This window comes from Diplotaxodon limnothrissa, linkage group LG12, assembly GCF_057381915.1.
Source record: "Diplotaxodon limnothrissa isolate DT_005_m linkage group LG12, D_limnothrissa_male_GT1.1, whole genome shotgun sequence".
NCBI lineage: Eukaryota > Metazoa > Chordata > Actinopteri > Cichliformes > Cichlidae > Diplotaxodon > Diplotaxodon limnothrissa.
The window spans coordinates 37,024,223-37,050,837 of NC_140607.1; the positions used below are offsets into that span (position 1 = coordinate 37,024,223).

At 42.2% G+C, this 26,615-nt stretch overlaps 1 protein-coding gene and 1 long non-coding RNA gene across 4 annotated transcripts in view; one reads left to right on the forward strand and one right to left on the reverse strand.

Moving 5' to 3' along the window:
- Nucleotides 1-243: 243 nt before the first annotated feature.
- On the forward strand, nucleotides 244-1,790 carry LOC146621835 (uncharacterized). The gene is made up of 3 exons (XR_014906601.1): nucleotides 244-380; nucleotides 458-528; nucleotides 1,273-1,790. It is a non-coding gene; the product is annotated as an uncharacterized LOC146621835 (long non-coding RNA).
- Nucleotides 1,791-10,515: 8,725 nt separating this feature from the next.
- Nucleotides 10,516-26,615, reverse strand: part of rusc2 (RUN and SH3 domain containing 2) — a 42,186-nt gene continuing 26,086 nt past the window's right edge. Inside the window, exons 4-13 of one of the 3 annotated variants that reach the window (XM_085367562.1) lie at nucleotides 20,934-21,617; nucleotides 20,269-20,445; nucleotides 19,940-20,113; nucleotides 18,171-18,247; nucleotides 17,059-17,233; nucleotides 16,252-16,357; nucleotides 15,089-15,135; nucleotides 13,933-15,004; nucleotides 13,529-13,699; nucleotides 10,516-13,399 (exon numbers count right to left, since the gene is read on the reverse strand). In XM_085367562.1, the coding sequence (XP_085223688.1) occupies nucleotides 13,192-13,399; nucleotides 13,529-13,699; nucleotides 13,933-15,004; nucleotides 15,089-15,135; nucleotides 16,252-16,357; nucleotides 17,059-17,233; nucleotides 18,171-18,247; nucleotides 19,940-20,113; nucleotides 20,269-20,445; nucleotides 20,934-21,617 (2,891 nt within the window). In that variant the 3' untranslated portion in view covers nucleotides 10,516-13,191. The remainder of the gene's footprint in view (nucleotides 13,400-13,528; nucleotides 13,700-13,932; nucleotides 15,005-15,088; nucleotides 15,136-16,251; nucleotides 16,358-17,058; nucleotides 17,234-18,170; nucleotides 18,248-19,939; nucleotides 20,114-20,268; nucleotides 20,446-20,933; nucleotides 21,618-26,615) is intronic. The other 2 variants (XM_085367564.1, XM_085367563.1) reach the window with 2 other exon arrangements.

Here is a 26,615-nt window from a genome sequence, read left to right on the forward strand (position 1 = left end):
TCGACTACACTGAATTGGGGAAACCAATTGTCACCGTGGTGAAGTCTTTCTTCCAAGGGTTGACCGATGTGTGGAATGACATGGTAAATGAAGGTGAAGCACCTGCTTCTTCCCTTGCCTTTCCCCCCAAGAAACATTTGTGTGAACCTTGTCATGCACAGGGACGTGCAAGAGTTCAGGAGGGGAGAGTGTAACCCACATCAGATTTGTGGGTTGTGCTGCTGCATAAGGTTGGAGGTGTAATTTTCCCTCCCCGCCGCTAGGAGGCGAGTATGCCTTGAGATGACTTTCTGTTAGTCAACATTTCCTGTTGTGGAAGCCATTACTCACGAGGCAACCGCTACTCACGAGGCAACCGCCAAATTAGCTGAAAGATCCTGGTAAGAAAAACTGAAATAAAAGTTAAATTCGCAATTTATCTTCACATACTAGCTGTTAACAGATGGCTATTTATTAGGATCTGAGATCTGTGAAATACGGCCGTGGGAAGCTGCGTCAGCTGGACGAGCTATCTCACCACGAGCTCCGGTAAGGGATGCTACATGAATGTTAGCACCATAAAGACATGTAGTTGACTGCTGTCAATATATTTTCTGCTTTAAAAAATAAAACCAGTCGGAGTTGTGATATTTATGTTTAAAGTACTGTAAGATCACTGATGTGCAGATGTTTAATTTTAAGTGCTAAAGTATACATTAGAATGTGCCCAGCTAACCGCTAGTATTAAGTTACTGCTTAGCGATCTCTGTGTTCTAACATTACTGTGATTCATCTGAGTTTGTTAGCTTTCCAAAACGTTGGAGAAGCAGTAATATTGTCATGTAGTGCTTAAATGCACCCTTTCAGTTTTGTTGACTTAGAAGTTAATTCATTTGATGAAGATGCAAAAAGTTCATAAAATGTGATTATAAAATGTGAGGGATCTCATTACCCTGTTGATGTATTAATGTTTAAAGAAGTTGATATATTTTTCTGAGAAATAATTCAGGTTGAAATATCTGAAAAAAGAAGAACAGTTAAAAGCAAGCTGTTAAAAGGATAAATATGGGAGAGTGAATCTTATAAGTTTATTTATTCCCAAAAGGGTAAATATAAGGTATATTTTCTGTTGCACTAAGACCTTGTGTGATGTAACTCAAATTATTTTAGGATGGTTGAGACATTGTATAACTAAAATAATTTGTTATACTTGAGCAATACTTGACTGAAAGATGAGTGATGGAAGAAGAATAGATAAAATAGTAATGTATGCACTCTGCACTGTGTGCATAGATTGGTTTTTGACCAGGACTGGATCATTTGAGATCTGAACCCTGTGGGTTCAGTGGCGAGCCAATCCCGAGAGAGTGACTGTCGACGGACCCGAGTGCGGTGTGGCCAGCCGTGGGATCCATCTTCAGCGAACCTCAGGACTATTACTACCTTCCTTGATACAGATAAGACTAACACTTTAAAAATCTACCCGGGTAGTGTTAGAACCAATGGACAGAAACACACACAAGGAACTCTAATTTCTCTTTCTAAAGAGAAGTGGACTGAGCAACGGGAGCGGAAGCTCTTTAATTGAAACTCTTTGGAGAATTTCCTTAAAGAGGATGTTGTTTTGATTTTATTTTTGGGCCCTTTAATGTGCGTTTGTGCACTGTAGGAAGCCGGCTTTAGACAGGCAGGGTTTGTAAACTTTACAACTTTCAATACAGTTTCTACTCAAATCACATCTATTCTATCATTGTGTGGTTCCTTCTCTGCTGATCCTTTCAAGGCTCCATAGTCTTACCTAGAACTTTCTGATACTGGTCCAAAGTCGTCGAGACAATAATTTAATGCATATCTCATGTTGTTTAATTGTAATACCTGTTACACTAACCCTAACCCTCAGCCTAACCCCAACCATAACCTAACTGTACACCAAAACCACATTTTGAGCCTCAAAAATGGCTTCAAACTCGCTGGGACCAGGATGTTGGTCCCCACAAGTCACTGTTGGTCCCCACAAGTATAGTAACATGCCAACTTTCTGTCCTCACAAAGATGTCTAAACATGTGTACACACACACACACACACACACACACACACACACACACACACACACCATAGTTTGATGACCAGTCTTTACTCACCCCTTGCCTTTTGATTCCAGTTCTAGGTATGGTGCACTTTGCACTTCACAGTACCAGTGCGTTACTGCGGAGCCCTCTGTTTGACCCCTCTCCTGCAGCTGGGCCACAACCACAGCCTGCCACCACAGGTCCCAGGCTAAAGTGGCCTATTTCAGATATGAAAGTTACTCGTTGGTCTCTCTGGGTATTTGGATCCTGCATAACTGTGTATGTGCAGGTTTGTCTTTCCAAAACACTGATGGTGTCACACAGGCCTGAAACCCTGGTTAAGAGGCAGATAGCATTCCAAGTGTTGAAATGCTAAACTGATAATTACATGGTTATATGTCAGTTTAGGATTTGGTTTAGTGAATGTGGTGGACATCAAACGTTGGCATAGACAGCTCTGTGGACTGCTGTGTTCTGTGCAAAACCTCAGACTCTTGTTTAAAGACATTATGGCTCCATTACCAGGAATCTTCATTGAACCCAATAACTGGCTAATTCCAAGAGACCTTCACATTTTCAACCACTGCATCACCACAATGATCAGAGAACTTTCATATAATCTTTGATTTACTCACAGTTTCAGTGGCTACATGAGTTGGGTTTTTTTTGTTTGTTTTTTAAGGCCACTTTCCTAAGATGTCAGGATTTACAGGAACTACTTTGGCCTCACTGTTTTCACAGTTACGCAGACGTCCGAAACTCCAGCAACTCAATTTTATTTGTGTAAAAGCAAAGAAAACAAAGCTGCAAACGTCCATTTTGCAGCTGCTTATTCAGCTGAGTCAGCTTTTGTTGTGAGCTTGCACAACTTCCCTTTCACAGTAACATAAAACCCCCACAAAGTGAGACCATGAGGCATTATTTGGGTTTTATGTAATAGACGGTCTGTGAGGTAACTTTAGAAAACGAGAATTTACACGCTGGTAAATTTGGAGTGAAATTTCAAGGAAGTGTCAGTGAGACGTTTAATAATTTACTTATCTGGATAAAGTTTAATCTGGTGTGTGAGAAGGCCTTTGTTATCCTCCACCACACATTCAGGAAATATAGAGCATTAGATTTCACACTAGGCTGTCCTCTACGGATTGATTATGATGATGTGGGAACAACACCAACACGAGGATATCAGATCATCCGTCATCTACAGTCAATGCGCCAACATTTCTCTTACAACTCCTTCATTTATTTCCCAACAGATCCTTGTGCCATGACTGTCATTATAGTGCAAAGACACTCCCAAGAAGGAAAATCCCTCTCTTCTTTCATTACATTAGGTATAGGCGTGTAGCCACATATATCACAATGGCTCAGGCTGCTCTGAGTTAGGACATACCTATATGCAAAAGAATAAATAAATGGAGAAGAAGAAATGGAAGCGCGGTCATTTTTCTGAGGAAAAGGCATCTTTTCAGGGGAATCTAATCTACGTCTTTGCGGTTAAACCATTAAAGAGGAACTGTGACACAAATAAGAGGCACTCACCGTGTGTCAGCACACAGCAGTCAGTGTGTCTGCAAGAGTGGCTCACAGAAATATTAATAGCACAAAGAAGTGATTCTTGCAAAATACACAAATTGGCAATATCTGATCACAAATGTGAGTAATGTGTCCAGGGCAAGCTGCCTGACCGTGAGCTGATTTCAGTTGATTTGCAGTTTCAGCTGAGCCGTTATTAGCCTGAAAAACTTGCACCAATATTAACAAAAACATTTCCAGGAAAAAAAAGCTGTGCATTTAAATGTAAGCAGACACGACACGTTGTGCACTGATGCATGTACTTCTAACTTTGCATTTGAGCGCTGGAAATGTGTTTAACTTCTGTCTTTGTGAGTTATTTCAGGTTTTGAGACCGGACCCTTGACTGGAACTTTTCAGTATTGTGATAAGAAATACAGTTCAGTTCAGTTCAGTTCATTTTTATTTCAAACATTTCAAACATGTGCCTTCACAATCATTACAAAATATCATTCCATTATTTGTTTGAAAAGGAGTAGGCTGAAGTATTTACTTATTTGTCCCTACCCCCTCAAGTTTTACCTCTCATTCATTTAATTTTTTTTTTGTCTTAAATTAAACAAACAACATATGAAACATATAAACATATGAAGTAAAACAAAACATAACATACATAAATCAAAAACAAGAAATTAGCAAGCCCCACCACAGTATAGTTTCTTTCATATGAAAAATACAGAATGTGTATATTTGCAGATACACAAGTTATGGAAAAACAACAAACCAAAACAAAACAAAAAAACAAAAAAACAACCAAAAAAGAACCGCAACACCATTACCAGCAACATTACCATCCTGGGTTAACCCCGTTTTCTTCATTCTTATACTTATTTAAAATTAGGTTTTTATATTTTACTTTAAACTGTTTTATGTTTTGACTGTCTTTTATTTCTTCTGTTAGACTGTTCCATAATTTAACTCCTGAAATTGAGATTGACATAGTTCTTAAAGTTGTTCTAGCACTTTGTATTTTTAAATTCCATTTCCCTCTTAAGTTATACCCACCTTCTCTTTCTATGAACAATTTACAGATTTCTTTGGGAAGCAATTTATTTCTGACTTTATACATTATTTGCGCTGTTTTAAGCTTCACCAAGTCTTGGAATTTAATAGCTTGCATTTTGACAAAGAGTGCATTTGTATGGTCCCTGTACCCTACATTATTTATTAATCTAATGGCCCTTTTCTGTATTATAGTTATTGTTTGTGTGTTACTTTTGTATGTGTTTCCCCAGACCTCTACACAGTAGCTCATATATGGCAGTAGTAAAGCACAGTATAAAATGTGCAGTGCTTTCTGATCCAACATATGCTTTGCTTTCCCCAGGACGGCAATGCCCCGTGCCAATTTCCCCCGAACATAAGTAATGTGTGGCTTCCAACAGAGCTTGTGGTCAATGATCACCCCAAGAAATTTTATTTCATTTACTCTTTCTAAATATACATTGTCAACACATATTTCTACTTCGATGTTTTTCTTTTGGTTTCCAAACAACATAAATTTGGTTTTATCGAGATTCAATGATAATTTATTTATATCAAACCACTTCTTTAATATCGTTAATTCCTGTGTGATCATTTCCAAAACCTGTGGCAATTCCCCACCTGCACACAGTATATTTGTGTCATCTGCAAATATTACAAACTTTAAAATCTCCGATACTCTGCAGATATCATTTAAGTACATAATAAACATTTTTGGACCCAGTACTGAACCTTGAGGTACTCCACAAGCTATATCCATCAAATTAGATTTATATTCATTTATTTGTACATATTGTTGCCTATTCCCTACATAGCTTTTTAACCATTCCAAAACCACTCCCCTAAACCCGTACTTTTCCAGTTTTTTTAATAGAATTTCATGATTAACAGTATCAAACGCCTTCTTTAGATCTAAGAAAACTCCGAGCGCATACCTCTTATTATCCATACATTCCGTTATCTTTTCCATTAAATCTATCAGTGCCAAAGCTGTTGATCTGTTGTTTCTGAACCCATACTGACTATCTGTCATTAATTCATATTTTTCCACAAAACTGTCAAATCTTTTTATGAAGAGTTTTTCCAGTATCTTAGAGAACTGGGAGAGTATTGACACTGGTCTATAGTTTGTAAAATGATGTCTTTCACCGGTTTTGTAAATGGGAGTAACTTTAGCAACTTTCATTTTTTGTGGAAAAACTCCTTTTTGAAACGACAAGTTGAATATATATTTTAATGGTTTTACGATACCATCAATAACTGTCTTTACCGTTACCATATCAATATCATTCCAGTCTGTACTGGTTTTGTTCTTAAGTCCTCTAACCATGTCATAAATCTCTTTCTCTTCCACTGCTCTTAAAAACATTGAGCTACTATTCCTTTCGATATTTTCACCAGTGTCCCTTTCTATTCCATCAACCTTTATTTCTTCTGCCAGTTTTGGCCCTATGTTTACGAAGAATTCATTAAAGCCATTTACTATCTCCTCCATGTTATTAATACTTCTTGTCCCTTCTATAAAGTACCCAGGGTAATCATTATTCCTTGATTCATTTTTGATTATTCTGTTTAATACATTCCATATATCTCTTGTGTTATCTTTATTGTGTTCTAACCTTTTAATGTAATACTCTCTTTTACAGGATCTCATTATATTAGTTAATTTATTTTTGTAAGTTTTATACTTCATTTCAGTTTCTATTGTTCTCTTTTTTATGAATTCTCGATATAAGGTATTCTTTTTTTTGCTGGCATTTTGTAGTCCTTTTGTCATCCATGGTCTTCCTGCATAGTTGTGTTTCCTATTGATTTCAATTACTGGGCAGTTTTTATCAAGTAATGTGTTAAATGTTCTTAAAAATCCTTCGTAAGCTTTATTAACTTCTGTTTGTTCATATACAATATTCCAATCTTGCTTTAAAAGTTCATTTCTAAGACAATTTAAGGTCTTCTCTGTTCTTATTCTTTTGTAAATAATCTTATGTCCATCGTTGTTCACTTTATAATGGCAATTATACGATGCAAAGACTGGTAAATGGTCACTTATATCATTGATTAACAGCCCACTTTTTATCTTTCCTTCTATTATATTTGTAAATATATTATCTAATAGAGTTGCACAATGAGATGTTATTCTGGTCGGTCTTGTTATCAGTGGAAATAAACCGATGCTGTACATGGAATCAATAAATTCTTCTGTACTCTTATTATGATTTGGATTCAATAAGTCAATATTAAAGTCCCCACAAATAAACATTCTTTTCTGATTTATATTTGTAAATAAGTCCTCCATATTATCCTTAAATATCTCAATCTTAGATCCTGGTGTTCTATATATACAACTAACAATTAGGTTTTTCCTTTTTTCTATAATTATTTCCACTGATAAACATTCCATCACTCCATCAATAACAGTTGTCATTCTTCCCATTCTTTTGTACTTTAGGTTTTTATCAATGTAAAGTGCCACCCCACCTCCTTTCTTGTTGATCCTGTCTACATGAAGGAATTCATATCCATTTATTTTAAAGTCTTCTTCTTTTCCAGGAGTTATCCAGGTCTCCGATATGGCTATCACATTGAATGGCTGTTCAAACTGTGTTATGTAGTCTTTGATGGATTGAAAGTTTGCATATAAGCTTCGACTATTAAAGTGAACAATTGTTATACCCTGTTCTACCTTGAATTCCTTTTTAAGTTGCTCATTTGTATAATAATTGCAGTTAGGTCCATAAGTATTTGGACAGAGACAGAGATGCTGGGTTTCCTGCTTTTTATTGTGATACCACAACTTTACTGCAGCAGCTTCCAGTTGCTGTTTGTTGTGGGCCTTTCTGTCTGAAGTTTAGTGTTTAACAAGTAAAATGCATGCTCATGATCAGGTGACTTGTCCATTTAAGAATATTCCACTTCTTCGCTTTGATAAACTCCTGTATGTTTGGATGGTCATTGTCCATCTGGATTAGAAAAACCACCCAATCAATTTGACTGCATTTAGCTGGATTTGCGCAGAGAGTAAGCCTCTGAACACCTCAGAGTTCATTCAGCTGCTTTTGTCCTGTGTCACATCATCAATGTGGATTGCTTTGGATCATGAGCTGTTCCACGCATCACTCTGGTAGAAGTAAATCTCTTTAACATCTGTCCAAAGAATGTTTTTCCACAACTTTGCTGGCTTTTTTAGCTCTTTTTTCAGCAAAGTCCAGTCTAGCATTGCTATTCTTGAAGCTTATGAGTGGCTTAACCTTGCAGTGAGCCCTCTGTACCCTTTACTTTCATGCCATCTTCTCTTTAGGTGTAGTTGGATATCAGTACGCTGACCTCCTGGAGAGTGTTATTCACTCGGTTGGCTGTTGTAAAGGGTTTGTCTTCACCATGGAAATGATTCTGTGCTCATGCACCACTGTTATTTTCTTGGATGTTCAAGTCTCCTTGCATTGCTGAGTTCACCAGTGCCGTCTTCCTTTCTCAGGATGTACCATTTTACCACTCCCAATATTGTAGCAATTTCTGGGCTGTTTTTAATCTATTTTCACAGCTTGGGACGGCTTGTTTCAACACATGTTGTCAGTTCACAGCAAAATCTGCCAAAGCAAGCACCACACCTCAAATCAACTCCAGGCCTTTTATTTATTTAACTGATAATGACATAGCGAAGGAATCGCCCACACCTGCACATGAAATAGCCTCTGAGTCAATTGTCCAATGACTTCTGTTCCCTTTCAAAAGAGGGTGGTGCACACTAAGGAGCCGATGCTCCTAAACCCTTCATCCAGTCAGAGTGTGGATACCCTCGAATGAAACCTGAGAGTCTACACATTATGTCCATGTCCATTATAGAACTATAATTGGAACATGGTTCAGTAAAAAGGTAAAAGAACTGTAGCTCTTCAGAGGATATTAGAAACGCCTGGTATCAGTTTGGGAGAGTCGTGATCTTACTGCTCTATAACTGCACAGATGTATGACCGAGGGCACTTGAGGATTTGTTTCTAGCTAATTAAAGCATGTGGTCATTCATATCATATACAACATGTGTAGCTTTTGTAGCATTACAGAGTCTGTAAAATGTTGCACATATTAATATAATTTTTACTTTGTCAGGTCAAACATTTGAAAGACAGCAGCACTGATAAACAGAATATTCTCATCAGTGACTGTGGAAAATACCCACCTGTGTGCTGGAGCTGAACTCAGAGCTCAGTGCATATCTGTGACGCTCTTCCACAACAAACTGGGGAAAGATTCATTTTGCAGAGTGACATTTTATATCACCAGGGGTTATATGTTATCGACTATTTAGTGTATGTTGAAGTCTAACATGCTCTGTGCTTTGAAACCAGGTGAATCATCAGATTAAGTTACACATGATGATGCACGGCTTTCACTAGCATATCTGTCAGCACCGCTGGCAAACCTCCCTGATGGCAGACAGATGCTCAGCTCTTAGCTGGTGTTAAATTACCCACCCTGGCTTTGATGAGCTGTTGACTGACATCACTGTAAGCTTTACCTCTTCAACCAAGAGCTGTCCTTAATTGCCCCAATATAAATGTCTCCTAAGTATACAGGTATTTAACCCCCCGCAATCCTAAACACATTAAGTGTTATATACACTGAATTATCAGTGTTGTTGCTGTTTGAGGATATATGACACTACCCTTCAATGAAATCTTAATTTTATGTCAATTTTTTTTTCTCATTTCCTTGTTTCAAATGTTGTTTCTACATTTTATGCAAAATTGTTTTGCAAATTAACACTTCTGAAGTATGTTTTGCTTCAAAGACTTTAGAATAATATTAAATCCACTCATGGATCAGGCTGGTTCAATGAGCTTTAGCAGTACGGTTAGATTAAACAGGTATATTCTTAACTACAACCAAAGTTCAACTTGTGTAGCTTGACATCAGTACAGAAGGGCATGTGTGGAGACACAGCTCCTTAAAGAGAGGACAACTTATAGAAGTAGAAAAATGATTTGATATATTTGCCTCTCAAATACATCTTCAGTGTGCAGCACATTAGTTCATGCACAGGTGGCTCAGACAAAAAGACAATATCGCCCTCTGGTGGCAACATGTGCTACATGTGGAATGATAATAATATTGAGGGCGTAATGGGAAGGATTTCTTTTTTAAATCTACTTCAGATCTGCAGACAATTAACCTGTGTAACTGGAACACCACTGGAACTGGAAAACTCAACTGGTGTTTAATGAGACAGAATAATAATAATAATAATAATAATAAAAAAAACAGACTTGTGTTTTATATATAATCATGGAGAAATTCACAGAGCTCTGTGCAGACTCCTAAAAACAAAACAAAAAAACCAAAACATCCACCACACAAGAAAACACTACAGAAGATGATTCAGTCTGTTGTGTGACTTCACGAGTCTCTCGCAGCATTGTGGAGGAATTCATCGCTACAGTTCATTCAGGTTTGTGGACATTTGTTTATGCACAGTATTAAATAAGGTTGAGGTCTGAACTGTGATCGGACCCATGCAGCACCTTGATTCTTTTCTTTTTCACCCATTCTGTTGTAGATTTGCTGCTGTGTTTGGGATCATTGAGAATTTATGGACAATTTCATGTCAATAGCACCTTTAGAAATAGATTTACTTGGAAATTTGGTGATGTGTTCAATGCTTATTTTACCTGCTGTAAAATGCCCAAACATCTGCTTTTACACAGGTGCTTAAACTTACTGATTCCTAGTTTATCAAGTAGGCTTGATTAGCAGTACCTGGCTGTTACTTACGTCGTCCTATGGAAGCAGTAAAGCTGTATTTAGTTTGCATGGAGTCCTGTGAAAACTTAACCACTCATAAATCATAAGCAGCTGAACGCGTTGGCATAGCATTAAAGCAGAAAGCACAACTTGCACCCTCAGTAGTAATAATAATAATAATACAACTGCCTGACACATCTCTGGTTGCAGCCACTTAGTTTTATGCTTTTCCAGTAAAATTTAAGATGGGAACACTTACTCAGCATGCCCATCACTGGGGCAGCGCAGAGCCTCACTGATAAATGAAGCAGGTATTTAATAAGCACGCAGTGAACCGAGTCGTAAGCTGGATGCTGCCCATAAATCCAGAGTGTTCTCGGGTAGAAAAATCCCTTCAAAGGTGACGTGTGAGGGGGAAAAAGACACTGGAGCCACACGAGTTTGTGATCACATGAGCACTTTGTTATTTAACATCCATAGTAGTTTGATAATGTCATACGTACACATCATATAGTCTGGACACAGAGAGAAGAGCAGTGTCACTGATGCTGAAGGTATTTACAGGCAGCCGGGAGAGAGAATGCAGGGAGAAAACAGACGAGAGAAACAAAGATCACTCCTTTCTTTCCTTCTCTCTTATGTCACTCCTACAAGTATTTTAATGCACAACATCCCAGATATCTAAATGCTTAATTCTAAAAAGAAGTCTCTCTTTGCCTCTGGCCCCCTGGGCCTCCCTCGCCCGTCTCTGTTTTAATTACTGTGTGTTTATTTCTGTCGGTCCCCGGTGAGCTCTGAGCAGGATGGCAACGAACAGCAAACCTTCCTCCAACGTGACGGGCAACTTACAGTCAGCAGGTTGGTTAGCAGTGAGACTAAAGCTTATGCTCGCTTTCTGTAGTCAACATAAAATGCACTGAGAAACCTTTAATAACATTTGTACGTACAGCTCTACAGCAGAAATTAATTCAGGAGGGTTTTAAATATATTTACATTTGGATGAAATGTTAATCATCTCGCTGAAATTAGATGTTAAAAGTCTTACATAAAAATAAAAACTATACAGCAACGGAAAACTGAAATGGTGAAATTATATCCTATGTGAGATTTTCAAAAAATACACAAGCATTCATTTATTTAATATATGTACATTAATTTGACCTGTTTATAATTTTCCAGACTGGCCTTCTGTATACGTTTAAAGTATACAGTCGGAATTTTAGTTCTCCATCAACTCATTTTGAGCCTAAGGCCACATTTTGCACCTGAACAGGACCCCCCCAGAGCCTCCATCACAAACAATGTGTCGGGGTTTCCCTTTAAACATCAAAAATATCACCACAGATCTCCTTTTCTTTCACGTGAACGTGTGCAGACATAAATCTGGAGGACGCGTCGCATTAGACGCGTCAGAGCATGTACAAAATACACCATCAGGACAAATAGCTGGACAGGTGCCCCCCCCACCTGCACTCTTTAATGCACAAGTGTAGAACTCCAGGCCTCGAGGGCCTGCAGGTCTTAGATGTGTCCTTGATCCAACACAGCTGATTTAAATGGCTCCAGAGGCCTGGTAATGAACTCGACTTGACCCAGGGTGAGATCTAAACCCTGCAGGACACCGGCCCTCGAGGCCTGGAGTTCGACACTTGTGCTTTAAGGCATGAATGAGATCTTTGCACTTTGAACCGGAATAAACTTCCATGCTGGAGTAAATCCCATCATCCCCTTTTCCAAAGACACCTGCACAGCTATGCTTTGCTTTCATTTGACATCCATGTTTTCTGTAAGCATCCATTTAGGTGCTTCCCTCAACTTATTAAATAAATAGAATTTATCAGACGTTTAAGTCACTAATGCATTTACAGTATGTACCAATAAATCGGGCCGTGTTACCACCAGCTCAGTCCTGCCATCCTCACAGGTTGTCAAGTCTTCTTAGATGTGAGAGTGAGGAGAGGGGGAAATAGGACGGTAAGGAAAAGCAAAAGATTTCGAGAGATTTCATGCAAGTCGTCGGTGTCAACCATGGTTTTATCCCAGCTGTGAGGAAAGGAGGATTACTTTGACTGTCTATCCATCCAACAGTCACGCTTAAACGAAGGCAGATCAAACAAAACGGAGGATAAAAAGAAAAAGCTGATTCTCCTTCTGCTCTCTTTTCACTTTGAATGTCTGAACAGCTGCTGTCACGAGCTCGTGTGCAGATCTCCACCGTCTCATTAGAATAATAAAAATATGCTGAATCACAGAACATTTATCCAAAAGCTCTTACATTCATATCAATCTTACCAAAAAGCAAAGACTCACTCGTTTCTACACGAATGCAAAGATCATATTAGCACTAAGTTTACAAGAGGACGTCAAACTAACCTGCGCCGGCACCGAGGGCGATCGTTTGAGCGGCGAGTTCAACGTGTGGCACAGCTGTGCAGCACAGTGCAGCCAGGTGTGGAGCACGAGAGATCTGCCTATTTTTTTGAAATTAGAGCTGGATGATAAATAGACTGGACCTGCACATTGCTAAGCTAGAAGGAGAGGCAGAGAAAGAAGCGCTTGAGAGTCTTTGGGTTTGTTTGTGATCTTTGTGGGGTGCTTTTTTGTTTTTTGGATGTATGCATGCATACGTGTCTGGGTGTACCCTTGAAGCAGATGTCTGTTTGTGGTTGAGCCTGCATGCTTGCCCTCGCAGTCATGTCTGCATCCTCTCCAGCTTTACTACAATGATTTGTCTTTTTTTCCCTTTAAATTACAGATGAAAACGGGTTTTTGTGTTCGGTCCGTGTGCGGGAGGGATACCCTCCATGTCTGTTTGGCTTCACCTTTCGGACAGTTTTCTCTTGCTCAGCATTGCCCGAAACCAGGGGCATCCTGGCTGTCCTCCATGCTGTTGAGGGTGACGTAGACAATTGGAACCAAGCCCCGGGTGGAGCCCAGGGAACAGAGCAGCCAATCGGGGTCAGCCTTGCTCAGAACGCGCAGGATGTCGCCCTTGTTGAAGCTCAGCTGTCCGGGCTCGGTGGCGATGTGGTGGCACAGTGCTCGTACTTCGCTGAGAAATCAACACGGAGGCAGAAGGTGAGGATGAGTGATCGAAAAGTATTCGGAAACATTTTTTGAGGGAGGAATGCTTGGCATCACTTCCAAGTAACACTACGATAACACTGCAGGCGGTTCCTACCAGCTGGACTGTAGTTTGGCCTCAGCTGGGTACGTCGACGCTGGTGGAGCTGTACTTTGGGTGCGAGTTGGTGTGGCAGGAAGCTCCGCCTTTTTTCCGGGGCCTGCTCCAATGGTCAAAGCTACAAGGTCGAGAACAGACCGATCCAAGCCGAGCCAGCCAGATGGAGGTCTAAGAAACACAAACACAACGTGAAAACAAAAGGCCGATGTTAGTCCAGGTCAGTCTTTCGTCATTTGCGGCACGACATCAACGGCATCCAGTGAAGCAAAAATATATATAAACCCACTAAATTTGTAAAGAACTGGAAAATGTTCCTCAGGAAGAAGGTGATCGTTCTGTTCGTTTCAGATTAAGATATACAAATGATATTTTGGTGGTTTCAGTCATGAACATTTTCTCACCTGGTCTTTTGGGTTTTTGGCTTCTGTTCACCTCCTTCTGCTTTCGAGGGAGAACCGACACTAGAGCCAAAGAGCCTGCTCCAGCGCAGACTCTGTCCCTGTGAGGGGCTCTCATCCTGGGCTCCGCCGTGGCTCCCAGTCACCGTGACCTCCAGAGGGTTGGTGTGATTCTCCTGGTTGAGGACAAACTCTGGGGGGCTGCCCATCCACGAAGGCCGCCCCCTGGATCCAGATGAGTCCCCGCTCAAGCTACTGCTGCTGCTCTTCCTGCCCTCACCTTCCTGAGAGGCCTCCGCTCCCTCCACCACTCCCTCTCTTGTGGGTGGGATTTGGCCCTGTCGTCTCTCCGATGACTTCTTCCTCTTCTCGGTCTTAACAAACTTTGTCCCCTCTGTGGATTGGTCGATGTAGACCTGGGAGGACTGCATGAGCTGGTACCACCAGCCGGCCTGCCTGTCTTGCCGCTGACGCCCTTCATCTGCAGGAAATCTGTCTTTTTCCTTCCTTTTGTCCTTCTTCTTTTTATCTTCATATTCTCCATGGCTCTCCTGTCCTACACCTTTCACCCTCTGCCCTTGGACCCCCCTCTCCTTCCATAAATGTGCAAACCCTACTTCCTTCACTGTCCCTCTGCAATCAGGCCCAGCTGTCATGCTCTGAGCTGTAACGCTCTCTTTCCTCAGCATCGATTTCCCCGCTGCTGCCTCTCTTCTCGATCCAACTCCCTCCATCCTTGGCCATGTTCCCTCTCGCCTGAGCCCCGCCTTCTCTTTCTTCACCTCTGCGCTTGAGTCTTTGACCATTTCACTGACAGTGTTGCTCCACCTCCTCATGAGCTGGAAGGTGGAGCACTTCGACTGGTCGACGCTCTGGCCTGCAGAGCAGAGCTGCTCTTTGCGACGAAGCTGCTCTTGTCCCTTTTGGAGGAGATGTGGTTCAAACAGCAGGTCCAGGTCAAAGGGGAGCAGTGAGAGAGGCTGCAGCAGGAGGAGGAGCTCCTCAAAGAGGGGCTGACACGGCCCCTGTGACAGGGGAAGGAAACCCCAAGGGCTGTAGTATGCGGCAATAATATCTGAATAAAAGATAAGAGAGGTAAGGAGGCGTCACAACAAGATGCACAAGAAGAAATCCGTCGTTTCAGTCACTATGGTCTTACCTTCATGCGTGTAGAGGTGATTGAACCAGAATTCCAAAGATTTCAGACTAAAACAGACAAACAGTCACTTATTTAAAACCTGCAGCAGAGTAAAAGTCTCCTGCAGAAGACATTTAAACAGTCATCACACCCAAAACTGAGTCTTTTAATCAGCTCTGACATGGTTTTAAAGGGGACCCGTCATGCTCTTTGTTATTCTCTGCTACTGATGATAATGGGGTCAGTGTATGGAAGTCATTCTTTAGCTCCCGAGTGATTTAGACGCTCAGTGTCATGGTTCTGGGTCCTTTTGACCAGTGTTTTGAGTTTTCTTGTGTTTTGGTGTCTTTTGTATTAGAATTAGTTTACCGCATCCCTCTGTGTGTGTCTTTGTTTTTGTGTGTTTGTGTGAGCCCTTGTGTCTTGTTTCCCTCTTCTGTTCCCATGTTCCCCTCCTTGTGTGTCGTTCCACGCTCCCCCCATCTATTTTTCCCAGGCCGTCATGTCTCTCCTCTCGCTCTGTCTCGTCTCCGTTAACTGTTTCTGCGTCCCCCTCGTTATCTCCTCCTGTTATCTACAGAATCCATTTTGTTTCCCTAAGTGTGCTTTCCTCTCAGTTCCCGTGTCATGTTGGGAGTTAGTCTGCGTCTTAGTGTTTCCTGTTTTATTTTGACAGTCTTGGTGTACTTAAGCCTTCTGTTTCTGTCTGTCCAGCGTCGTGATCTGTCTCGTTCCCTGCCGAGTGTTCTGCCTTCCCACCTGTTTAGTTTCATGCGTATTCCCAGTTTAGTTAGTTTTTGTATTTCTGGTGTTCAGCAATGAAGCTGCCTTCTGAGTTTATTCTTGCCTTTGTGAGTCTGCATTTTGGTCCATACTCAGAACGAGTTTTCAATAGTTTCTAATCTGTTTGACTTCAAGAATTCACAGATTGTGTTTTTCTTAACTGACTGAGACTTTCATCCATCACCTCTGTTATCGGACATAAACAGTAACGCTTTTAAATGCAATGCACTTCAGCACACCATGATGACCTCGAGAATAAACCTAAAGTAGAAACGTCACTATTTTGCAGTCACTAAGACCCAAAAACACAGAAGCTGTTGTCGTGTCAGAGCGAATCAGAGTGAGCTCGAGGCTCAGAGTGTAAACTGAGAATGAAAACAGCAGTAAATGAAACGACTCACTTGAGCAGGCCGAAGATGAAAGCATTCAGTCTCATGCTGTGGCTCGTGAGCTCCGAGTACTGGCTCACCTTTGAGAGCAGGCTGTGGAGAACACGTGTGGACGGGCCTGAAAGGACACACGTTTCAGAAAACACATGTTAAGCTTAAACAACATCTGCAAAAGAATGACTGTAGCGGTTTGTGAATGCACCCCAAATAGAGAGGAAAGTACAACGAGTAAGCATTTTGGGACCCTGGTTAGAAGGTGAAGTTTGACATGGAGGTAAGGAGCTCATTTCTTTGTGCCCTGCTGCTCTACAGTCACCTGAATCCTGCTCATGTCAGCGCTGCCAAAGGTCAAAGTTTCGTTTTGTTACAAACACAATCTATGCCTCCTATTAGTCATTTTTATTTTTTATCATATTTGTTTTTATTTATCTGCTTTGCAGTTCATATTTTATTTGTTCATGATTTTTAATCTTCTAATGTTTCATTTATCTTTCTAAATGTTTTACTGCTTGTTGTTTCCTTTCTAGTCTTGTGAAGCACTTTGTAGTTTTATTTTGAAAGGTGCCATTCTACTCTATTACTTCACTTCATCCTTCTGCACCATAGTTGTCTGCTCCGACACTGATGGTGAAAATCTTGCAGTTTAGTTCAACATGTCACTGCTTCATCACCTCTTAGAATTAGTCAGGCCTTTGTCAGCGCAGGGTCAGCATTACAGTGAGCGAGTCACTGCGGTGGATCAATACTAATGCCAACTTCCCGCAAAATCAACTTTAATTGTTAAGTATCGGTATGTCCCCTCCACCCCAGCGCTCTCACCCAGCTGTGTGGACGCCTCCACGAGGCTCCAGGGCTGACAGCGGCGCTGTCCAATGATCAGGTCCAGCACGTAGGCCTTCAGACCGTCCTGCAGCACGTCACGTAGAGCCGGACACAGATACTTCAGGATGAGGTGACCCACGTTGGGACTCACCCAGCTGTTCCCGAGCTTTGCCTGGCGGGTTGTAGAGAAGTACAGTCACAGACTCAGAGATACGAGCTTAACGCTACGACAAAACTGACATGTTATAGCGGGAACATAGAGACAGGGAGACTAGACATGAGACGTGGGACCAGGAAAGGTACAGAGAAAACATGGGGACAGAACAGGGACTGTCAAAATAAAACAGGAAGCACACGACAGGTACAGAGACACGGACTTGATACTGAACAGAGGGAACATGGAGTGAGTGACATGAGAAATGACTGACTGGGGAACATAATAAACACAAGGACAGAACTAAACATACACCAAACATGAGGGGCACAGGAACCAAAACCTAAAAACTAGGAATCACAAACTGGACAGCAAGAAACACAGAACAGAAACACTGGGTCACCGACCCCGGACCGTGACACTGTGGTCCACCTCACCAACTGATAAACTCACATGTATTTGCCAGAAATTATATTATAATATTACCACTGTAACAATAAACGATAGATGTTTGTGTCATTGATGCTCTGAGACAAGATTACCCGACCGTGGGTGACAGTCTGACAGAACGCTCTGTCCCCCTGACACTGAATCTAAAGCTACTGAACCAAGCGCTGCTTTAGATGCAGCGTGTGTTTATTCTGTATTTGTCCCATATACAAATACAGAATAAAAATACAAATAAATATTACATAACATTTGCTACAAGTACACAAACAGCTTGCTCACTCTCACCAAGCAGTCAGGTGGCGCCATCTGATGGTGAAGCTGGTGTAATTCACCACAAAACACACATTTTGGTTCTTTTGCGCTTCATTGCAGTTGTGATGTGTTTGTGCAAATTCTATACGTATAACTTTGATCAGCCAGTAGAACCAGCGTGTGAGTTCATATTCACAAATGAGCAGTTCGTGCCATCGTGTGTGGCTGCCTCACCTGTGAACCCCAGGCTTACCTTAACATCGGGGTCTCTGCTGGTGCCGAAGTGAGCCACGATCAGATCCACTGCAGTGTTCACGGCTTTCACCAGAGCTGACGAGACAAACCGAGCAAAGCGTCTGTAAGTCCATCTTTTTATTTCTGTGTTACTGTGGCAACAGTCACATGGCAGTCATCTGTGTGCTATTTTACAAAACCCCTGCAGGAAGGTGAGGTACCAATATAATAATGAGTCTGAGCTCCAAATCTGCACTGTTAGATTTGCTACAGCAGTAAAGTTGTCTTCTAGGGATTTGACTCACATCAGTCTGAAAACAAGACAAACGTTGAAAGATATGAGTCACAAAACGCTGACAAAGAGTGCAATTCAGCTCCTACTGAGCAAAAAGCTTTTTAGCTTCACTTTGAAGGTAAAGCAAATCTTTGTGTCCTGGTTCATCTGTGAAATTGATTTTTATGAAAGTAAGGTGAAAGGGCTTAATCAGTCTGCTCAGCACTCATGTCGCTGCTCTCTACAGCTGTGTAAACCTGCATTATCTGGTAGGAGGATGATCTCCTCTCTCACTGCTGTGGCCTCGGATAACTCTGTGAGATCCACTTCATTTAGGGTGATTTGATTTTACAGTTCACAGATTTTTGATTTGATTTTACAGCTCACAGGTTGTCAGTAAAAAATAAATAAAAATGAAGGTGTCATCCTGCTTTTACATATTAGGAAGGACTAAAGTTGAGCATCTAAACAGGAACAGTGATGCCTTTTTTAACTGAAGAGCCAAATAATGTCTGAATTACCTTCTAATGGACTTTTATGGGATTTTTTCCTTGTATTTAAAGATCCATGAAAATTGTACTTTGTGTTTAATCAAAGTTAATGCAAACATGTTGCTCCTTATAACTATCTAAGAGTTGTGTTGTAGAAAAGCAAAGGGCGATCGTGGCTCAAGAGTTGGGAGTTCGCCTTGTAATCGGAAGGTTGCCGGTTCGAGCCCCGGCTTGGACGGTCTCGGTCGTTGTGTCCTTGGGCAAGACACTTCACCCGTTGCCTACTGGTGGTGGTCAGAGGGCCCGGTGGCGCCAGTGTCCGGCAGCCTCGCCTCTGTCAGTGCGCCCCAGGGTGGCTGTGGCTACAATGTAGCTGCCATCACCAGTGTGTGAATGGGTGTGTGACTGGATGTGTAAAGTGCTTTGGGGTCCTTAGGGACTAGTAAAGTGCTATACAAATACAGGTAGTGCATGAGGTGAAATCTGATGTTTCGTGTTTGTATTTTGGCTTGTACACCGTTTCTGGAGGTTTTAAGCTCTTCTTTAAGTGTAACTAATTAACGCTTAGACCAGCAGCAGCTTTTGTTAGTGTGAAAAACAGTCAGATCCCTGAATCACACTCGTATTCAGTTACCAGACAAGGAAAAGCAAAAAAGGAGAACAGTGCACTTTTGTATGAAAGACTTAAGGGAGCTTGAATTTAGTGTGAACTCTCCTAACAAATCGATTAATTCTGTATCGTTCACAGACAGTAATATTTATAAATGTTGGGAGATCCCTGCAGCCTGTGAGCCCAGAGGCACAACAACAACACCATCACACTTTCTTAGAATAAAGACCCGCTTGTTGGTGTGTGTGGAGAACGGTAAGCAGTAACCCTAAACCTAACCATAACCTAATTAAACATTAAAACCACATTTGGAGTCAGAAAAATTCCTTCAAATTTGTGGGGACTGGGGTTTTGGTCCCCACAAAGATAGGAATACACACACATAGGCATGCACACACACACAGAACCCCCACCTCTCTTCTGCGTCAGGTCAACAGAGATGTGAGACTGCGAGGACGAGCACAAAGAGGAGGAGGTGGAGGCGTCCGGGGAGAGGCAGAACTCCTCAGGCGGCTTCTCTGTCAGGGAAAAGTAGTCGGACAGGAAGTCGCTGTAGCTCTGCTGCAGCTTAGCTGATTGGCCCACTGCTGAGACACACACCAAGTCACTATTAGAGGCATTGAGGTAAGGAGCACACTTATATGAGCCTACTAATACTGCCAGTACTTAAAATATCTGAGTCTATTGTTTAAATATTTGATATTCTTGCAGGTCTCAACAGTGCCAAGAGATTTTTGAGCACCGTTGAGTCGTCCCAGCTTGTGGCCAGAGGGGACCGAAGGGAAATCAAAAACGTTGCGTCTGGCAGGTCGCGGCCCCAATCCAGCAGAAGCATGGCACCCCGACACCCTCTCCACTCCCAGAGGGTTTCGACGGCGGTACTCCCTCCATTTGAGAGCCTGAGGCGAGAGGTGGTGCGCTGTTGTGGGACGGGAGGTGTTAGGGTTGCGATAAAGGGGTCGGATTAGGGTTTGTTGATGAGACAGATGGAAATGATACGCAGGAACAAAGCAGATGAAGATGGGCATGTGGAAAAGGTGAAGGGAGGACAGGAAAACGTTTAAGGTCATGCATGAAGGGAGAGAAGAAAGAGAAAAAGAGAACAGTAAGAATCTACAGGAGCTTCTTTTTGACAGTAAGTCAACAGAACTTTAATTCAATGCAGATTTTATAAACCAACTGCATCAGGACAAAACCTGCTGAGCGATTCTGTAGCGAAGGGCTGACAGTTAAAAGAAGGAAAATGTAAAGGCATGAGAGACGACGAGGGGAAGATGGCCTCAGTCAAAGTGAAAGCAAAGTGTGAACAGTGAAAAAAACTGTTCACCTATTTTAAAACAGCATTTTCTCATCAGGGATTTAATGAATAGTTTTTAACGGAAACGTGAGATTTATTTATGGGCGTACCATTATGTGTCCTGGCTGCGTGCCCTTTGTTGCCCTCCTCGTGCTTTGCAGAGTCGAGGCAGCCCAGTGGGCTCAGAGTGTCACCGTGAAGCGCTGGTAAGCCAGGCAGCCCTCCACGGCGGAAACAGTGTCCCTGCACTGCTGGCAGCATTGGTGGCACCGCCCCTCTCTTCAGCCCCAGTGATGAAGGAGGAGGAGTAGGGGGTAACGGCGCTGATGCCCCCGCCTGTTTTATTGTGGGCGGGGTCTGCAGGGGGCCGAGGCCGGCTGAAAGGGGGCAGGAGAGGCTGTGCGTTGGCTTAGGGCTGGGGGTGCAGGTGGAGCAGGTCCCGGAGCTGGGTGCTCCCTGGAGTCGGACCGGGGAGTAACTCCCAAGAGGCGAGGGCCTAACCGATCCAGGAGGAGGAGCCGTTGTGATGAGAGAACCCTGGAAGCTGTGGACTTTCTCAGCTGCGTCGTCGCCGTCCTCCCCGACTGGACCTCCAGAGCCTGAGCCCAAGCTGGAGCGGGCCTGCATGCTAGAGATGTAGCCTGTGAGCAGGGGCGCCAGGGGCTTGGGCTGGGGGGCTTTAGCTGCAAACTGGTGGTGGAAGGTAAAGGGCTGGATGGGAAGGGTCGTGGGCCGCTGGTCCTTGCTGTAGCGGACCACTGCTGAGCGGCTGTCTGCAGAACTGGAGAGACCACCTAGAAGAGCCCAAACACAAACTGCTTAGTTCTACTTTGCCACAAGTTTAACAGTACAAACCTGCTCTGACAGCAACAACAAACAAAGATATAAAAAGTCCTGACTCAAAACTGCAACTGAGGACTGTTAATGTACTGAATATATCCAGGAGTGTCACTATGTGTGTCTGTGGGTGTGCGCGCTTCACCGTTAATCCAGCCTGCTTCATATTTGTCGGCTGTATTGTTGAGTAAATGCGGTGCCAAGTTTGAGGTATTTTGATGGAATGCTTTTCATGTTTTTGTGCCTACTGTCTTTCTTCGGGGCAAACGAAAAGCTCTTCTTCTTAGATTATCACAACTAGCAGCAGCTCTGTCAACTCCCTGCATGTGAGACGTTCAGGGGACATATTTGAAATGCAGAAACAGAACCCTAACCCCGTCCACAAGTGAAGCATTTGCAATAATGAGCTGTCAGTGCTGCAGCTGCATAGCCAAGTGTTTAATGTGTTTACCAAGATGTCACAAATGCATCTTTTACTCCCATTTATATTCTCTTTGACCTCTTCTCTGAAAGCTGAGACAAGCTGACCTCAGTACAAATGTGTGTTGCAAATATTTATTTCCACTGTGGATTCCCTTTTGCTGATTATTTGATTTCTCGGTTAATAATTTAGGAAATAAAATAGGATTATCACAGACTCCTCCAAATTCCTCACACTGTCCAATCAACAGGCTAAAGCTAAAAGTCAATACATTTATAAAGACTCAAACACCACACATATTCACAGCTCAGATACTCAAACAAATAAATAAAGAAATGAAATAAAATCAGTACAGGCCGGCGTAGAAACTCATGAACCTGCAGGTCATCGCAGCTCAAGACTGCACAAACAGAAAGGTTAGAAGTGAAACCACAACACACAGCAGAAAACTGCCCGGTCATAAAGCTCAACCGCTCTTATCACAGAGAACCACACTGCTATTCACAGGCCCACATGCCCACACACACTCACTCACTCACTCACACAGACACACAAAGACAAACACACACATGCAGACTAAACCTGGGAAAGTCAGGAGACACAGCAGCGAGGAGAAGCCTTTGTCTGCAGTGTGTGTGTTTGTGTGTGTGCTCCTAGATCCAGCGCACTGGGTGACAGACAGTGACGTGTGACGTCAGCGGGGTTGCGCAAGCTGTTTGTCGCCCAACGGCCGGCCCACCAGTGCCACCTGACCCGAGTGCAGTAGCTGTTTCTCAGCCACAGAGGGCGACAACAAGCTGCTGTGGAAAGCGGGGGGAAGGGAGGGCGGAGTGAGAGGAATACACACCCAGCAGGACTCAGCTCCCACTGGGATGGAGAAGAGAAGCCCTCATTCTCCGACTCTGGATCTGCTCTGTCATCCTTCTAATTGGACTCATTTCTTTTCTCGCTAACTGGCCTCTCCCAACTTCATTCTTCTTCCTCTCTGCCTGTTTTTCTCTTCAGCTCTTCTCCTGTTTCACAGATGAATCCATTAGACAGCCGAAGCTTTTCCTTTGCAGCTCTCTGCTTTATGTTAGCATCATTAGTGAGCAAGCTGTCTCCCAGAGGCTTTTACTGAAGCCTGTACTGTACTGCGGTGAAACAACACAGCTAACTGAAGTGAAGTCTAATGAATAATATATGTGCTGAGATTCTGCACAGCCTTTCATTACAGCCTTAAATTATCACGGCCTTTATAGACACAATGTTACAAACTAAGGGAGGAACGTGCCTCTATTCTTTGGGATGATCCTTTACCAAATTTCCCCTCGCCTTCTAAATTATCAATAAATCCTCGGTTTCACTTCCCAGCTGAAGGGCTTAAAGACGTGAAATACAATCTGTTTCAATCACTACTTTCATCTATACTCAGTAAATCTGGTGAGGTGACGTGTTCTAGGTTGTTCCTGCAGGTAGAAGGAAAGAAATACAACCTTTCCGTTTTGTGCATAAAAGTCTACAAGGACTATTTTAATTATACCCTCAAGTAAAGACAATATTCATTATTGTGATTTAGCTGTAACGTAACAGAAAAATCAGCTGTTAGATGATCTTCCGGTGTTGAATGCTCTAATGTAAAAATGTAGTTGAAGTGCGGCCCACAGGCTGGTTGTAGCACGCCGTATGTTTTCATGTATTATGGCGCAGCAGAGCAGGACGAAACCCAGAGAGCATTTCTCTTTAATTCCAAGAAACCTTGTTAAACACTCAGCCGAAGGCAGAAGTCTGTTTGTAATTATTAAAAGATCATACAAGTCCAAATTAAAAAGATTTTTTTATGTTCCTCAAATGATGTTCGGATGACCCAGTTTTCCACTAGCACTTGAATGCAGCATACATTTGTGAATCTGTGTGAAAAGTGCCTCAAAACTGCGCATGCACAAACGGAAGCTCATCATTTAACAATCAAACCTCAAACGTTTGTGCATCATTACTACAGGTACTGATCACTGAAGGTTTCCAAATATGTTTTTGTAACGCGTCTTCAAACGTGTGTAGATCAGAGCACATATTTGTGAATACCCACAAATCACACACATCTGTGACACATTTGAGGCTGATTTCTCTCCGTACGCCAGCCGGTCTACAACTATAAAAGGCGACAGCTGGGGCTTCCTGGGATATCACTCTCCCAGTGCTCTTTACCCTCCTTGGTCTTATTCCACAGGAATCCCAAGCATGTGTTTGTGTATTTACCTAAGCAGACAAACAGCGAGCAGCTGAGACTGAGCTGACGACGGTCACTGTTCTTATATGTACAGAAACTGATGGGTTAGTGACTTAATTCATAGAAATAAGTTATCTTGCACAGTTTAAAAGTACCTGAAACCCTAACGAGTCAGAGTTAGTGGCTGAAAACTTTCTGATTTTACTTAAATCCATCCATCCACCTCAGTCCAACACTGTATTTGTGCTACTCTTTGACAATAATCTTTATTTTAACATTAAATTACCAAGTACAGACAGTTATCTAATGCACAGTCTATCCATTTAGTGTACAGTACTGTACAAAAGTCTTGGCCCATCCCTCATTTTACTTTTTTTGCTTCCAAGGACACTCGTGATCTTTTAAAAATGAGCATTAGCTCTCTGGGTTTTCTGCAGGTAGTTTTCTTTGGACATTCCACTTCTATTTCTCTAATTTTCAGTTAGTTTCTCTTTAGATTTTTTGTTTGTTAAGCTACTTAATGCTCATTTATGAATCATTCGAGCCTGAACCAGTGTTGTAATTGTATATTTAGTCACTTTATTGCAGAGGGCTGGTGTGACAGCAGAGGACGTCAGGTGTAGGATGAGCTGTTGTGGCGATCCCTAAAAGGAGGAGCTGAAAGAAGAAAAACCTTTAAGCACTTTGTTACTAACAGCCTGTTGCAAACACACATCATTTGACCACATTTCTCAGTTCAATCTAAAAAAATTGAAAAGTTAACACAGTCTGAAGTATTTTTGCACCAACAAGCTGATTCCCAAAAAGTTATTAGCTCTGAGAAACTGGCGTGTCTTTACACAATCTGAAGAAACTGGACAAGAAGAGGACAAAAAAAGAAGAAGTGGCAGGCTTACAAGAAACTATCCGCAGCAGACGAACAGCATCTGAAAATCATGTCCTCAAGAAATAGGAAATAAATCCAGCAAAAACCTGAAACAGGACCTGAGAGATGCATCTGGCCCTTGAGCCTCGATCCATCTACTGTTCACTGAAGCCTCATCAGAAATGGTCTCAGTGAAAGGATGGCTGTCAAGAAGCCGTTCTTAAGGAAGGCAAACTGGAAGAAAAGGCTGAGGTAAGAACTGGACTGAAAACCAGTGGCAACAGGTCGTACGGACCCAAAGGGCAGGTCAAAGCATACCTGGAGAGAAAACCACAAAACAGAACACTGGGACCGGACGTCAACATTACTGAAGCCGTGTCACGACAGAGAGCAGAGCAAAAAACAGCCGACATCCAAAGAAGAGCTCCGAATGTCCTTCAAGAAGCTTGGAGAGCTACTCCTGAACTTGCCCGAGAGAGAATAAACGTGGTCATACCAAATATTGACTTTCAAGCTTGTTAGAATTGTACAAACTCTATTTTTGTCTTGATGCTGTATTTCCATGCATCTTATATCTGCACCCGTTTCTTTTTATCCCTGCAAAATATACAGGAATGAGGGTTGGCTGAAAACTTTTCCATAATGCGATATGTTAACGGCTTTACTCTCCTTTATTTTCATTCACAGATGCAGATGTTTCAACTTCAAATGATTTCTGTCCACCTAATTGTACAGTACAGAGTGCTTTCATTGATTCCAAATCCATCTTTTTTTTTTTTAATTCCTGATTTAGTCTGCAAGAATTACGCCTAAAACTCCACGTGTACTTGTAACAACCAGCATACTGTGCTAAATACATCCAAATTAAGCAGAATTGATCTGTTTTCAGGCACAAACAAAGGCAAAACAGGATTGTGCAGGAGTACAGTGACATCTTAGTCATAAGTGACTAAGGTTGGCTGAGAAGGTGATGTGGGTACCATTTCAAGTTCAACAAGCCAAAAAACACTTGGCACCAGTAGAAACTCCTCCGTCAGATTCCTCACATCTCTCAATTCTGGAAAATAATCCAGTGCTACAGATGGAGGTTTGTGTTGAGGTTTCTGAGAATAACTGATCTGTTAAGCCAAATGAAAGGGAGCTGAAAGGCATCACATTCAAACACAAACTTCATTAGAAGTTTCAGAAATAGAATTGATTGAGAGCGATGACACAGAGGTTTCTATCTACGAGCACTTGTTTTAGGAAGGATGGCACAAACATGCACGGATATGCAAATATACAAGCCACACACACACAGCTCAGCAAGCTGATGCAGAGCTCTGTGGGGGGCGGGTGTTTCACTGCATCTATCTCTCCTCTCTCACCTGTTTGTTATTCTGAGCACGCTTGGCCCACTTCAACCCTTCATTCCATCTAAAGCAGAGCGCGCGCGCGCGCACGCACACACACACACACAC